The sequence below is a fragment of the Corvus cornix genome, chromosome 4 (genome assembly GCF_000738735.6).
Source record: "Corvus cornix cornix isolate S_Up_H32 chromosome 4, ASM73873v5, whole genome shotgun sequence".
NCBI lineage: Eukaryota > Metazoa > Chordata > Aves > Passeriformes > Corvidae > Corvus > Corvus cornix.
Window position 1 is genome coordinate 10,399,927 of NC_046334.1, and position 14,045 is coordinate 10,413,971.

The 14,045-nt window shown below is 41.1% G+C and overlaps 1 protein-coding gene across 2 annotated transcripts in view; it reads right to left on the reverse strand.

The window, feature by feature from the left end:
* Window positions 1-396: 396 nt before the first annotated feature.
* Window positions 397-14,045, reverse strand: part of LOC104697278 (mitochondria localized glutamic acid rich protein) — a 29,619-nt gene continuing 15,970 nt past the window's right edge. The window contains exons 5-7 of one of the 2 annotated variants that reach the window (XR_005601746.1): window positions 6,476-6,634; window positions 5,634-5,762; window positions 397-4,046 (exon numbers count right to left, since the gene is read on the reverse strand). Coding sequence is in view for 1 of the 2 variants with exons in the window: in XM_039550816.1 (XP_039406750.1) it covers window positions 5,725-5,762; window positions 6,476-6,634 (197 nt within the window). In the remaining variant the exon portion in view is untranslated. The remainder of the gene's footprint in view (window positions 4,047-5,633; window positions 5,763-6,475; window positions 6,635-14,045) is intronic. The other variant, XM_039550816.1, reaches the window with a different exon arrangement.

Genomic DNA, 14,045 nt, shown 5'->3' on the forward strand with positions numbered 1-14,045 from the left:
GTGGGTGGTAATTCCATTGCAGTTCAATGCTTTTATGTGCTAAGACTCCTCCCACGGCCCAATTTCCCAGGCATTTTTTCCCTGGCATCCGGGGGTCTGCCACACCAGCAGGGGGATGGTCGCTTGCAGCCCCGTGGTGGAAGCTTTCTCTGCCCTGTCAGGCGAAGTCCCCTCACAGACAGGGCTTACTGCCATTTTCTAAAGGGGTTGCCTGTAATGTCGGCAGTTTCCTTCCCCCTCACATGCCCTAGCTGCCTCCTGCATGTGGCAGGTGTTAAGGCTCCCCACATGCCCCTATAGTAATTTTTCACCCCATGTCAGAAAATGGATTTATAACATATGTTGAGGCATGAATAAAAATTAATTGGTTTCTCTCAATAAACCACAAGCAAATCATGCTATTTCAACAACCTGTTTAATTACCTGTAGTTCAAGCAAGTAGCAGGAATAACTCCAGCATAGAAACCTACAGTTTTAGCCCTTTTCCCCCTCCAAAAGAGCTGGAGGAGATAAAATCTCTTGCAGCATCCCAAAGAAAAGAGTAATGCCCAGAATGCAGGAGAATCCAGTTACCCATGGTGATGCCTGAACCCTGTTGCTTGGGAATGGAATTGACTTCCATCATCCTGCACAGCTTCCATCTTCTGCAGCAGGTGAGGAGGGCAAGAAAGAAAAGCACACAGCCAAGTAATACCTTTCCTAAGAGCAGAATTGTGTGTATCACAACAGGGATGGCACTCCATGGAAATGGACCACCCCATGGGCAGCACACAAAGTGAGCTCCTGTGTCCTTTTACATAAAATACCTTCTGTCCCTGCTTGTCTGCCCTCACCCTCTATGTGCCTCTGTCCTCTCAGCTCTCCTCTCAGTCTTTCCTAACCACCCACAGGGAGGAAACAGCACCTACAGTAGCTGATTGCAGCCACAAAAGTGTCACAGAGCTGCATCATATATTTACTTATCTGTTGCCAAACACTACAAGTAGCTTATATAATATATATATATATATATGTTGTTGTGCATAGTTGCATCTATGTGTATAGGTGTAGTTACACCTATATATAACTGATCTCAGTTATCACACAGCTGGTAGGAACTTTGTGTTCCTCTCAGCTGCCTAGTAAAGCAGAAGTTGGGGTGGCTAGTTGGCTCAAAATTTTTAAGAGGCCAACAGGTGAGGAAAAGAATCACAGCACATTCTTGGCTGGGTTGGAATACATTGAGTTTTTGTCTTTGTTTTGGTTTTTTTGTGGTTTTTTTCCTTTTTCAGAAAAACAGATTTAAAAAGTAGTATCACATCATCAAAGCTTGTTACACAGACATATGAAATCTTGATTAAAGTATTTCACTCTTGGATTTTCCAAGTGCTGAGAACCAGCTTGCAGTTTGAATTATGTTTTTTAGTAATTGTCTTATGTGTTGAAGAAACAAACGAACATAAAATTGAAATTCTATATCTACATCAATACAGGCAAAGAGTAAACCTGAAACTGTTAGATGGACTTCGTTGTCTCCAGAATTTTCAGCTTTGTGAATAGCTGCCAGCAGCAACAGGCTGTTGCCCTTCAGAGAGGTGAACTTAGAGGGACAACTGGCTCTAGAGGGAGGTGAAAATCCTTGCCAGCTGTTTTCACAGATAGTTGCTGACAGCAAAGGACCAATGTGCCATTTGGACAAATTCTGGAATCTCAAGCTTTGCTCTGGCCAGTGAAGTATATTCTCAAGACCAAACCTTTCCTCCCATCTCCTTTAGTCTTGCATTATGTCTGTTCTCTGCTGTGGCCTTGTTCTTCTTAATGATCCATTTCAACAATATCTTTCAACATTTTCCATGGTTCATCACAGCCTTTGTGTAGCAACTCAAAAATTCACTTTTTTGAAAGTGAAGGACAGAAAAATATTAATTTATGTGGTATTCAGACTCCATACTAGCAAGACTGAATCAACAATGGCCAGAGCTCTGCGAATTGCAAAATATCTCTGTTGTTATTCTAAGAGAGTCAAGTGCTGAAGCAGACCATACTGTGCTACATATCATCACAGCTAGAGTTCATAATATATTCCTAATTCCTCTGTCTTTCAAGAGTAGTTTCTTTTTTTTTTTAATTTAAAAAAACCTATATGAAACAAAAGCAAAAAAAGAGGAACTCTGACATAAAGCACATGTACAGGCTATTTTGGGACTCTCACATTTTTTTGAAATTGGAAGGATGAAAAACTTTGGAAAGCTCATCATAGTTTGTGATTCAGTCCTTCAGGCAGTTGTTCTGGAGGGCTAAAATATTTTGCCATGTACCAGAGCAGTTCCAGAGATAAAAAGCCATTCAGAAAAGCCTACAATTTCAGAAACCATACTGTTAGAAGCAGTTAAAATAACTTCTTTTACTAGCAATTAGTGAAAATGAAGAAATAGAACATTTAAGTGCATACATCCATCGCAGCATGTTTAATCTACCAGATAAATAGACTCTTATCCAACAAAATATTGGTCTAAGATTTTTATTCCAGTAGCTTTGGCTACAAAAATTGCTTTTAATCACAGAGGCTTTATCCTTTAAACAGAAGGCTGTGGTTTGTCTTCTTGAAGCTCAGGAGCCTGCTTTTGCCTCTGCCTTGTTCCAGTTATTCCTAAGTAGGTCCAGGAGCAACAGGTTATATTTTTGTTGGAACACTATTATAATTTGCTTTATGATGGGGGAAGGAGCATGTGTCGCTTTGTGCTATGGGTAGGAATGTCATAATGCTGTAATTTCTCTTTCAACATTTTCCAAACTTCTGCTTGAAGAGAGAAGAATCAGACACACCTTATGAAACACACTTTCTATATAAATTGTACATAATATACCTTATTTAGCCCTGGTTTAGAATCATTGCCATTCTGTGATGGCTGCAATGCGGTCTCAATGTTTTATCTTAGATGCACGCTTGTACATGTAGCACAATGGAGCGTTGGGAGCACAGTGGCATACAAACCTGTTATTCATAATATATGTATTTTTTATTAAGCTAATACAGAGAAAACAACATTATTTAGCTATTCAGTTCTTTCTTAGTCCCTAAGAATGCATTTGAACACCTGTTGCATAGCCCTTCACAGGCATTTTGCTCTCTGTCTGCAAGTGCTTGGAGACAGGCTTTGCCATGGCCTAAAACACTTGTGATTTGTACCAGTTTGAAGGTTTACACCAAAACTTTGTGTTGCTATACTACCACCACATGCCACTGTGAAGACAGAGCAACACAGAAAGACCACAGTAAGCTGAATGAGATTTGGGAGGAGCAGAGCCCAGCCCACCGAAGGCAGGAGCCACTACTTTGATCCATGATGACAACACTGACCAGTGCTATTTTGATTGTAATGCTATGAAGTACCTATTGCTACTACTTGCAAACAGGTTTTCTTCCCAAAGCAGGAGCCTTAAATGTTTACTCCTGGATGTTATTGTGCAAGGAATGGTAGCATCTGAAATGTTTATGCAGGGGGGAAATCAGATCATGTACAGCCAGATGTCCTATGCTTACAATCAGAAATCCAAACTCAGGAGCAAACAGGTTGTTATTTTCCCTGTGATCCAATTTAAAAATGCTAACAGCTACTTTTATAATATTTTGACTTGATTTTAAAACCTTTTGCTTACATTTTAGCATGGAATGTTACAAAGGTGTAACTATGCACAACAACAGTTTGGACCAAAAGTAAGAAATCAATGTATGTATCAAGACAACAAAGACACAGAAGGAGTTCATCTGGCATGGTTTAGTTAAGTCTACTGCTTCTTTTAGCACATGTATTTAGAACATCCTGAGTGGCTTGACTGGATGCTACTTTCTACAGCAGAGATGTTAGTCACAGAAGCGTCTCTCTAGGCAATGTAAATCATCTCTTGCAGCACTAATACTGACCCTAATGACCGGTGTGTGATAGGACAGACTGTACAGTTTCTTTTATGTCTCCAAGGAAGAGTATGAGGTTTCACACAGGAATCAGCTGGTTGATTGCCACAAATATTTGCATTAAACTTTCCAAAGGCTTCCGCACTGCTTACTGGGAAAAAGAAAAAAGAATCTGATTTAGAAGAAGCGACAATAAACAACAGACAAAATTCAGCAGGTCTTTTTCTTTGCAATCATTCAAAGCACACTGTAAATTTGACTGCAGGTTACCAGTTAAGTGAATTACAGAGTATACACAGCACTGATGTGTAAATCATGCTTATCTGGGATGGCTTATGGGAACTTGCTCTGTTGCCATCACCAAAGCCCAGTTTCAAGGAATCTGTCATGTTCATCCACATTGCTCAGGCATAAGTGTTCCCTGCACGCTGGACTTACTTCTACAAATAGTTACTTGCTTAACTTTAAGCACAAGGTAAACCAATTGTTTTTGCTGAGATTACATATATAAGTAGTTCCATAGCAGTGTCAATTTGGGCCCAATAGACACAATCAGTAGAACAGCTGAACATCTCTTCTCAGGCATTCTCTGAGCATCAACTTAGGGCTTTATCTGAGGATTTAATCCATTACTACTTCCTCTATCCCTTCACTAAATAACCACTATTTTTTAAAAAAAGTTAACTAGATAGTGATTTGATTCTCACACCAACGTTCTTTTAATTTCATTTTCTTTGCCTTGAATTCCTTAAAAAGTATAATGTGTTTTAATGCAAAGTCAGAGTTAAGCTTCATACTCCGAAGTGTTTACAATCAAAACACCAAAATAAAAAGGAAGAAAGAATTCTTTCCTGACTGGGAATGCAGTATGGTTCTAGACTTGTAAATTGGTCAAATGACAGCCAGTAATCTTACAGCACCAAGTAGTAAAATATTTCATAAATCTTTTTCCCCCTGCGCACGAGATCAAATTGGAACTCAATAAGAAGCTCTTTTGTAACCTTGTGCTGTTATACTCATAAAAAGTAATTTTTTTGTCAAAAAGAGTCCAAGCAGTTTAAACAGAATGGAGTGGACCTGTACACTGGTAGGAGATTAATCTATTTCTTAATCTAGATGCCAGATGTTTACAAGGGAAAAAAAAGATTCCTAACTTGATTGCCTTCTCTATACCACAGCATTTATGTGTTCTTGGTTACTTGATTTTCTGATGTGGTACCCTCAGGTACATTTGGCTTTTAATTTGATCAAAAATAAAAACTTTGAGAGGCATAGGCTTGCAACTTTTCTGACAATCAAAAAATAAAGCCAACTGAGAAAGACAGTAGCAAAATAGAAAGAATATTATATCCAGTATTTTTCATTAGCACAAACTGAAAGTGCGGAGAGACTAATAATGAAAACATTTATTTAAAATAAGACAGTCGAGAGGGCTACTGCTTTATTGTATAGAACAATAATCCAGAAGTCCAGTAGCCATATATAATTTAAACCAAATATCCAAAGAACATTTTTTGCTTGGAAGAAAGCTACAATTCTCAGATCTTTATCCAGTTTGCATGGGACTAAAATAAAGCTATAAATAAATACACAGCATGACAATTGATATAGGATTTGCTCCCTAGCCTCTAAAAGATGCTGGCAATGATTCCCAAAAAATAAGAAATACTTCAATGAAGTTCTTTTTTTTTTTGAGAGCAGAAATACAAATTCACCATAACAGTGCATGTGCACTTACCACATGCTCCAATTGTCACTAACTGAGATAAAAACTTAGGTGAAGAGCAGAAAACCACATGCTGCAACTGTACTGTGTACCTTTAGGGATCTTAAGCAACTTCTTCAGTTGTCTTCTCCTCCTCAGAAACTGAAAATGGAGACAAAACACCAATGAGAAACAATGGAAATTACTTATTCAATGACAAACAGTCAAGTAAGTTGTTTCCCTTAGTCCAAAGGATTCTTGGACTAAAGGGATAGAATTTACAAATCCGTATTAGGTATGCAGACATTTTTCCTTTTAGCTTTTTAATTCCAATTTTAAAAGAGTTTAGAGGCCAAACTTCTAAACTCCTTTGAAAATCTCCACAGTGATGATTTTAACACACATTTTTCTTTGCATTTAATTACATCATTCAACTTCAAAAGGAATATGAGATTGTTTATAGTTGCACCAAAGCACTGCAAGCTTTATTCATACCACATGTTCTATATTTTTCTTTACACCAATAGAATTTAAGAAAATTCTGTCTTTCAAATCAAGTCAGGTGTTGAAAAAATGTGTTATATGCAGCACAAGGAGAATTTCTTGTTCTTAATGAAGTTCACATGCAGCCACTTACAGCAGGGCACTGAGCAGGGCACTGAGTCACCACACTACACAATCGAATTTAGCAACCTACTTCTACTGCATAGCACATAATTTCAAAATCAGATTTTCTGATAACACTGTGATGCCAAACACAGCCATCATGGGCAGCCGCACTGCATCACTTGAGTTCTGCATGCTCTTGCAGCTGGTTCAGTGCACACAGCCATCAGCACTTGACAAACATTGCAGACCCAGCTGGACTCTTGCACCTTCTGAAGTTTGCCATGACTCCTCAGCATCAGTGTCCTGGCTCTTTGAGTCTGTGTCAGAAATCTCTTGAGCTGCTGAGGCTACTGCTTCCTTATCACTGTCTAAGTTTTCCTCATGGGCAGAAGAAGCTGCAACATCCAAGACTTCACTCACAGTTTCTATGAATCAAATAAGAAAGATAATTGTTGTCTCTTTCCATTCACCATCATAAATGACGGTGAGCAATCAAGGCTCACAAAGCATGAAGTAGCTGCCCAACATATATGCTTGAAGTAGCTGAAGACAACAGGATCTATCAGATGATTAAATTTTATCAGGCAAATAAAACTTTGCAAACTGAATTCCAGGGAAAGTCTGCCTCTTTCCAACCCTGGGGCAGAAACCTATAAACTGGATCTATTTTCATGTATTTAGACATAGGCAAATATTCTCTAACGTGTATATTATCTCTTGCAGATATTGTGGCTTTGTTTTCTGATTTCTGTCAAATTCATAGGACATTACATCTACACTCCACATAATCTTGGAAAGACATCATGGGTAGTTTTAATGTAAAAATATCCTAGCATCAGGCTGAAGATTCAGGCTGCAATTCCATGATTGCCAACCAGATATTTTTCAATACTCCTTTACGCATAAAGCAATTTGTCTCTATAAAAAGTCTGTAATAGGTAATAATTAGTAATAGGCAATATTTAGTAATAGGCAGTCTCTATACAGATACACTCTGCAGGAACACTGAACACATCACCCAGCAGCTGCATGTTAAATTTTACTTGAGTAAATTCTCTCTTACCCTGTTCATCTAACCTTCCTGTCAAAGGTCTGCATCATCCCACTCTAATTGCTCAGTAGGAGAAGGTTTGTCTCTAACTTTCTTGTTTCATCCTATACTAAACTATATGTCTATTAAACACAATTAATTAAACAGCTTCTTTAGGAGTTCAATAAATGCAGTAAATAGTTTTATAGAGCTAGCATCCCATACCTTTCCCCAAGTATCACCTTGCAGCTAGTTAAATACAGCATATTCGGAACATTGATTATTTCACTTTACTTTTCAGAATTTGATGAGGCTGACAGCTGGTCTGAGGGCCTCACAGAATCAGACATGAAATCAGTCAGAATTTACCCGTGAGAATTTTACAGTGGAAATTTTGCAGCTTCAGTGAAACCCACAGAGAAGGCCAAGAACATATCAATGAGAGAAGATGTTCTGGACATAAGGATGAGATGTTCTTGTTATGGGACATTAAGAGTGTACAAGGAAGAACTTGTGGATAATATGTAGCAACTATACCTTTGCTTGTATAGCTAATTGTTTGACTGCTTGAATGGTCATTGTTTGTTAGACAGCCTTGTCATTGTTTGCTAAGCAGCCAATCTCAATAGGCCACAGCAATTATCAAGAGGTATAAGAATAGCAGTAGAGAAAATAAAAGATCTCTCTCGACTTTGGATTACGACAAGTGTGTGCTGTTATGTCTGCCTCAACAAAAGCCACAAGAATGCTTTCTGGATTTTGAAGAAGAAAAATAAAAAGAAATGCTCAGGAACTGGCACCTTTGCCTTTATAGGGAAGAGCTATGCAATAGAAATAGTACATTTCAAATTTGGAACTTTAGATATTTTATAGCAAGGAATACTTGATGTAATGTCATATATTTGCTATGGTAACAAGCTGCTGGGTTTCAGTTTGTAACATCAAACATTCAGCTTATATTACCAAAAATTCTTTCTCTGTCTGATAGTATTTAATCTTTTTTTGTTTTTTTCTCGTGTTTTAATTTCTTTAGCACTAAGAAGAGTAGATCAGTATGCAACTAGAGGGAGCAACATGGTCTTTTCTGCTTTTTATCAAAACTTCATTTCCTTTGGATGGGAATTGTGTGTGTTTGTCATCTACAGGAATACCTGCCTGGAAACCAAACATTAACTACTTGTGCTGAAAAAAATGTCTCTCGTCTGAATTATTCCTTATAGCTATCAGAAAGGCAATCTAATGCAAAAAAATATGGATTCCTCCCAAGGTGTTCATCCATGTCTCTGTGGAGTAGCTGTCACTCACTAAAATATAAAGGGACTTGTGGCAGGCTTTTCATTTTGAAAACCTGTGTCTGTTGAATGGGTGTAGTACATTTACATACAAAATTGCCCTTGGTTAGAGCACAAATCCTGAGCTGGTACTTTTATTCAAGTGGCTTTCCCATCCGTTCTTTGAGCACATGTGGCTGGAGTTCCATAAGAGCCCCTTTCTTGGTGCCACAGCTCTTTTGGTGAAGAGAAATGTGGCAGTAGCTGGTGGTCCCAGTGCACATGCTCATGGCAGCACCAGCAATGGCAGCTTGCACTGGGTTGTTATCCTTAAGGCCTTATCTCCAGCAAAGTCAGACTGGCCGATGAAGATCACCTTGGCTTTGGTTCTTTGTCATATTGCAAACTGTCCAAGTGTCTTCTGGTGCTTTGGGCACCATGAAATTAGGAAACAGTCTACAACCTCCTGATGGCTACCCTGAGCATTCATTTGACACCAGAACAAATCTCGGCCTGTTTTTTGGTGGTTTGGACATGTCTTGGAACAAACTGTATTCCATTTACAAGGCCAACACATTTTTCTCTGTTCAAGGGAATTGCTGCAGTCCCAGAGCAAAACCAGACTAATGATGCCCTGCCAAGCTGAGAATGAATGCCCTGCCTATCTCAGACTAGGGACTGTCATGTGGGTCTTTCTACATGAGGAGCATCAGACATATGGCTCGAGCTCCTCACATCCTCCCCTACTGATCAGCTGGTAGCACAGTGTTACAAAGTTTAGGCGTTTCTCCTTTGTGTTAAATTTAATCCCAGTGCTATTTCACACCCTCTCTTTTTTTCTTCTTTTTTTTTTTTTTAATCTGCATGGATGTAATTTTTTTCAATCCGGTTTAATCTCTTGCATTTGTTCCATGTAAAATCCTGCAGTAACACCCTATTTCATTTTAATCTCTGCCTGATACAATGGTATTTTAATCTCTGCCTGATACAATGATGACTCCTTTTCCATAATCCTTGGATGAAGGATTTTCTGTCTGTTCAATTATTGCAAAGTTGTTAATAAGCCTGTCATGAAACTCTGCAGCAATTAATGGATGTAACTGAAATCATTCCTAACTTTTGTTAGTTCAAATACTAAAATTCTAAGCTTCTTTATTTTTTACAAAATAGTTGTAGAGGAGTTACAGCATCTTCACTGGTTCTGTGTTGTTTCCTGATGATGATCAGTTTGAAAACCTGAAGTCCTGCATTTCCTCATGCAGTGAGGATTATCATCCATTTTGTCTATTTATGCCAGATTTCTTACAATTTCTAAAGGCTGTAACTGAACAAAATAATCTGGATTGTGCAACTGCTTCTCTGCAATGAGGACACATGGTATTTAATATTATGCTTTCCACTGAATGCCCAGCTGCTTTATTATCCATATAGAACAATATCACTCCAGCTCCTTAACATCTTTACCAAAACACCCACTTGCAGCATTCCTGCCAAATGGGTCTCAGTCAAGTAATGATTCCATCCTGACCCATACAATTTAAAGCCTGCCAAAAATTATTTAGCTTCCTTTCATATCCACAAAAGTGGGGTTCATTGGGCTCTTTCTTAATTCTCTGGGGGAAACTTGCCCCTGCACACATGTATCCTTCATCAAAAGCACTGGAGTTAAAGGGCTTAATAATTTTCCTGCTTCATTCGGTGTGTTGTGCTACCCCCCATGCTAGTAGGATATATTACTCTACAGAATATACAGAATATTACTCTACAGTATACAGAAGGTATACTTCACAGTTTCATACAAGGTATTATATTAGTAGCAAAAATCTCAGCCTCTGTGTATATTATTACCTCTTTTTTTTCTGAAAATTTGATTTAGATTATTTTCAGTTTTCTCCTGGAGTAAGTAGCTGCATCCCAGTATCGCTGGCTACAGCTTTCTTCAATTTTGCTAGGCATTTATATATACCATGGCACTTACGGATCTGAATTAGGAGCTTAACTTTCCTGTGATTTCAACAAAAGACAATATAAAAGAACTTCAAGCCTCAGAGGACTCACAGTAATCACATTTACTAACTGTAGGCAAGGGGCTTTGCATATTGCATCAACAGCTGTTGCCAAAGCACTCAGAAGGATTTGGACATACCAGGGATTTTGAGGGCAAGCATCCTCAATGTTAGTTACAGCCACAACACACATCCACTACACAACCATCAGTTATATGTGTATATATATATATGATGTATATTTATACATCAGTGTATAACATCTGTGCAATATCCATTGCTGATGTGTAACAGGGAATCCCAAAATACCTCCTGCTCCTGCCCAGGATAGCTACAGGCACTCCCAGGCAGTCCTGAGCTCCTCTGCTTTAGGAGATAACCATTTGGAGAAGAAATGCATCCTCCCAAGTTGCACTTGCGGGAACAGAACATGACTGGGCAACATTACACATGCACCTAATGCAATACCAAACCATTTCTGTTGTGGAAACACATCTGGTTTTGTGGATACAAAAATGCTGTTAGCAAGAAATTTTCCTGCTTCTTTCTAAGCCGTGAGACGCTTTTCTCTCTCACGAAGATAATAGCAGAGTTCTATAAACCACGAACACCTGCGACCTTGCAAAGCCTTGTTTATGGTACAGTAGAAAAATATTTTGACAATGGATGTTTTAGGATTATAGCCAATCACCCCATGGGGGGTGGCTGATCCTTTGACCAATTAGACGATGAAGAAAAAAAGTCTATAAAAGAGTTTGTAAAATAATTAAATGAATCAATCTTGCTGCACAATTTCTGCCTGCTGGATCTTCTCTCCTCCCTACAGTTGTGGGATACAGTAATATTTGGTGCACCCCGACGTGATCTGCACGCTGCAATGTGTCCTGCACGCTGCGAGCCAAGCCAAATTTTTCTAGAGGTACGCTGTTCCCTTCCCCCCACCCCAGACCAGGATGTCTGATGGGACTGAGAGAATGGCAAACAGCGGTTTAAAACCCAACGCTCTGCTATCAGTCTGGAAAGGTGTTATCACTTCAATGAACGCCTCCATCGCTGAGGACTCACTTTGTGAGTTATTAGACTGGGCTGCCCTACATGGTGTCTCCTGGAACCCAGACACTGCCCTGGATTTTGGGCTGTGGCAGGAACTAGGCTGTGCTATACGACATGAGCTCCCATATGGGGATTCGGCAGTGCTAGAATTATTAAGCACTTGGCAGTTGTTGTTTTCTCTGCTGATAGACCTTGACTGTAGCAGTAAAGCTGGCTCGACTGCCTCAGTGGAATGTGAAGGAGAGAGATCCAAAAAATCCGCTCCAGCTCCATGGGCAGAGCATGTCCCAGAGTCTGTACAGGGTCACCCTGTGCAGTCGCAGGACTCCATGCCTCCCAAGGACTCTGCACTGGCAGAGAAATTGGTGGGGGTGTCGGGGCAGCGGGGAGGGCGTGCAGCCCGCCTTGCCATTTGACTCAGCGGCAGCCACCGGTTTTTCAGGGCTGCGGTTCAGCGGGCTGGCATCTTGGATGGCCATGGTGGCTCCTAGCCCGGCTGCACATGCACCTGCCATGCTGAGAATGCCCGGATGCAGCTCATCACCCTCTGTAGCGACAGACAGTGCTGTGGAAAAGCAGAACCAAGCAATCGACCTTCTAATACAGCATCTGCCTTTGCTGACAGAGCTGGTGAACATCTCACGGCCGCTGGAGGAGCTGCTCAGCTTGCAAAAGCAGCTGTTGCAGTGGCCAGAGGTGCCCCTCTGTGCGGGGTGCACCGCGCCTGCGCCTTCCGTGCCGCCTGCGCCCCTGTGAGAGATACGGTGAACATGGAAGTGGCGCGACCAGCAGCTCCAAACCTGGAACCCACAGCGGCGGTGGCGCCGGTCCCAGCGTTATCTGCCGGCACAGCGCCGGCGCTCCAGCCACCAGAGAAGCTGAGACCAGTGACAGAAGCGGTGGTCGTGGTGGCTACACCCCCAGTGCAAGAGGTGTGGCAGACCAGAGCATTGCTCAGACTATTGTAGATCTCTGACTCATGCCAACAGTCGGGAAACTTCTACCGGGGTGCAAGGAGGAGGAATTGCTCTCTGATGCAGTGGCTCCCCCAGAGGGTGGCACAGGTACAGGCACAGGCCTACTCAGCCACCCTAGAGAAGGCAATGCCAGGGCTGACAGGCTGGCCAACCCTGCGTGGGTAGGGCCTCAGCCGAACAAAATTGCACAAGCCAAGGCATCACACGGTTTCTTCCATCCAAGTGCACATACCCTGCAGAAGCAGTTTCATTTAACGCCAACTGAAGCGCGTGACATTGTCAGTGCTTGTGCTGACTGTCACGGACTTGCTGCACCTTTGCCACCGGGGGTAAACCCCGAGGGCTAAAAGCCTTGCAGCTTTGGCAAATGGATGTAACGCACATCCCTGAATTTGGTCGGCTTAAATATGTGCACGTGTCTATTGACACTTTCTCCTCAGCTAGGTGGGCTACTGCTCACACTGGAGAGAAGGGCCGTGATGTCATTGCCCATTGGAAATTGGCTTTCTCAGTCCTGGGCGTGCTGGCTGCTGTGAAGACTGATAATGGTCCTGCCTACGCCTCAGAGAAGACACGGCAGTTCTTGCACCTACGGGGTGTAGACCATACTTTTGGTATCCCACATTCTCCTACTGGCCAAGCCATTGTCGAGCGTGCTCATGGTACTTTGAAGCATGTTTTGGAAAAATAAAAAGGGGGAATGCATGGAGAAACCCCACAGAGTTGACTAGAAAAAGCTTTGTATACAATTAATCACCTTACAGTACCACAAAATTCAAATAATCCTGTTATTCTGAATCATTTTCTCTCATTGCAGTCTTCAGGCGAGACACAACTGCCCCGAGCAAAAGTCTGGGTACGGAATTTACTCACTAACCAGTGGGAAGGCCCGCATGAGCTTATCGTTTGGGGTTGTGGGTATGCTTGCATTTCCACAGATACTGGGGTACGGTGGCTACCTTCAAAATGCGTTCGCCCTGACCTACGGCACCAGAGGCAGAACAGGCAACCTCCAAATGATGACCGGAACGCCAACCATCTAAATGGCGACCAGAATGTAGATCATCAGCCTAATGACTCTTCTGATGATGACCAGGATGTCAACCATCAGGCGGATGGTCCTTCCACAAGCAGAGACTGAACTTTAAATTTCTTGTTATGGAGTCAGATAGCTAAAGCCTTAAGGACATATTTAAAATTAATAACTGATGTAAATTTCTATTTAGGATTAATAGTAGAATTGTTATCTTATAAAACAAAAAGGGGAAATTGTGGATACAAAAATGCCATTAGCAAGAAATTTTCCTGCTTCTTTCTAAGCCCGTGAGAGACTTTTCTCTCTCACGAAGATAATAGCAGAGTTCTATAAACTATGAACACCTGCGACCTTGCAAAGCCTTGTTTATGGTACAGTAGAAAAATATTTTGACAATGGATGTTTAGGATTTTAGCCAACCACCCCAGGGGGGTGGCTGATCCTTTGACCAATTAGACGATGA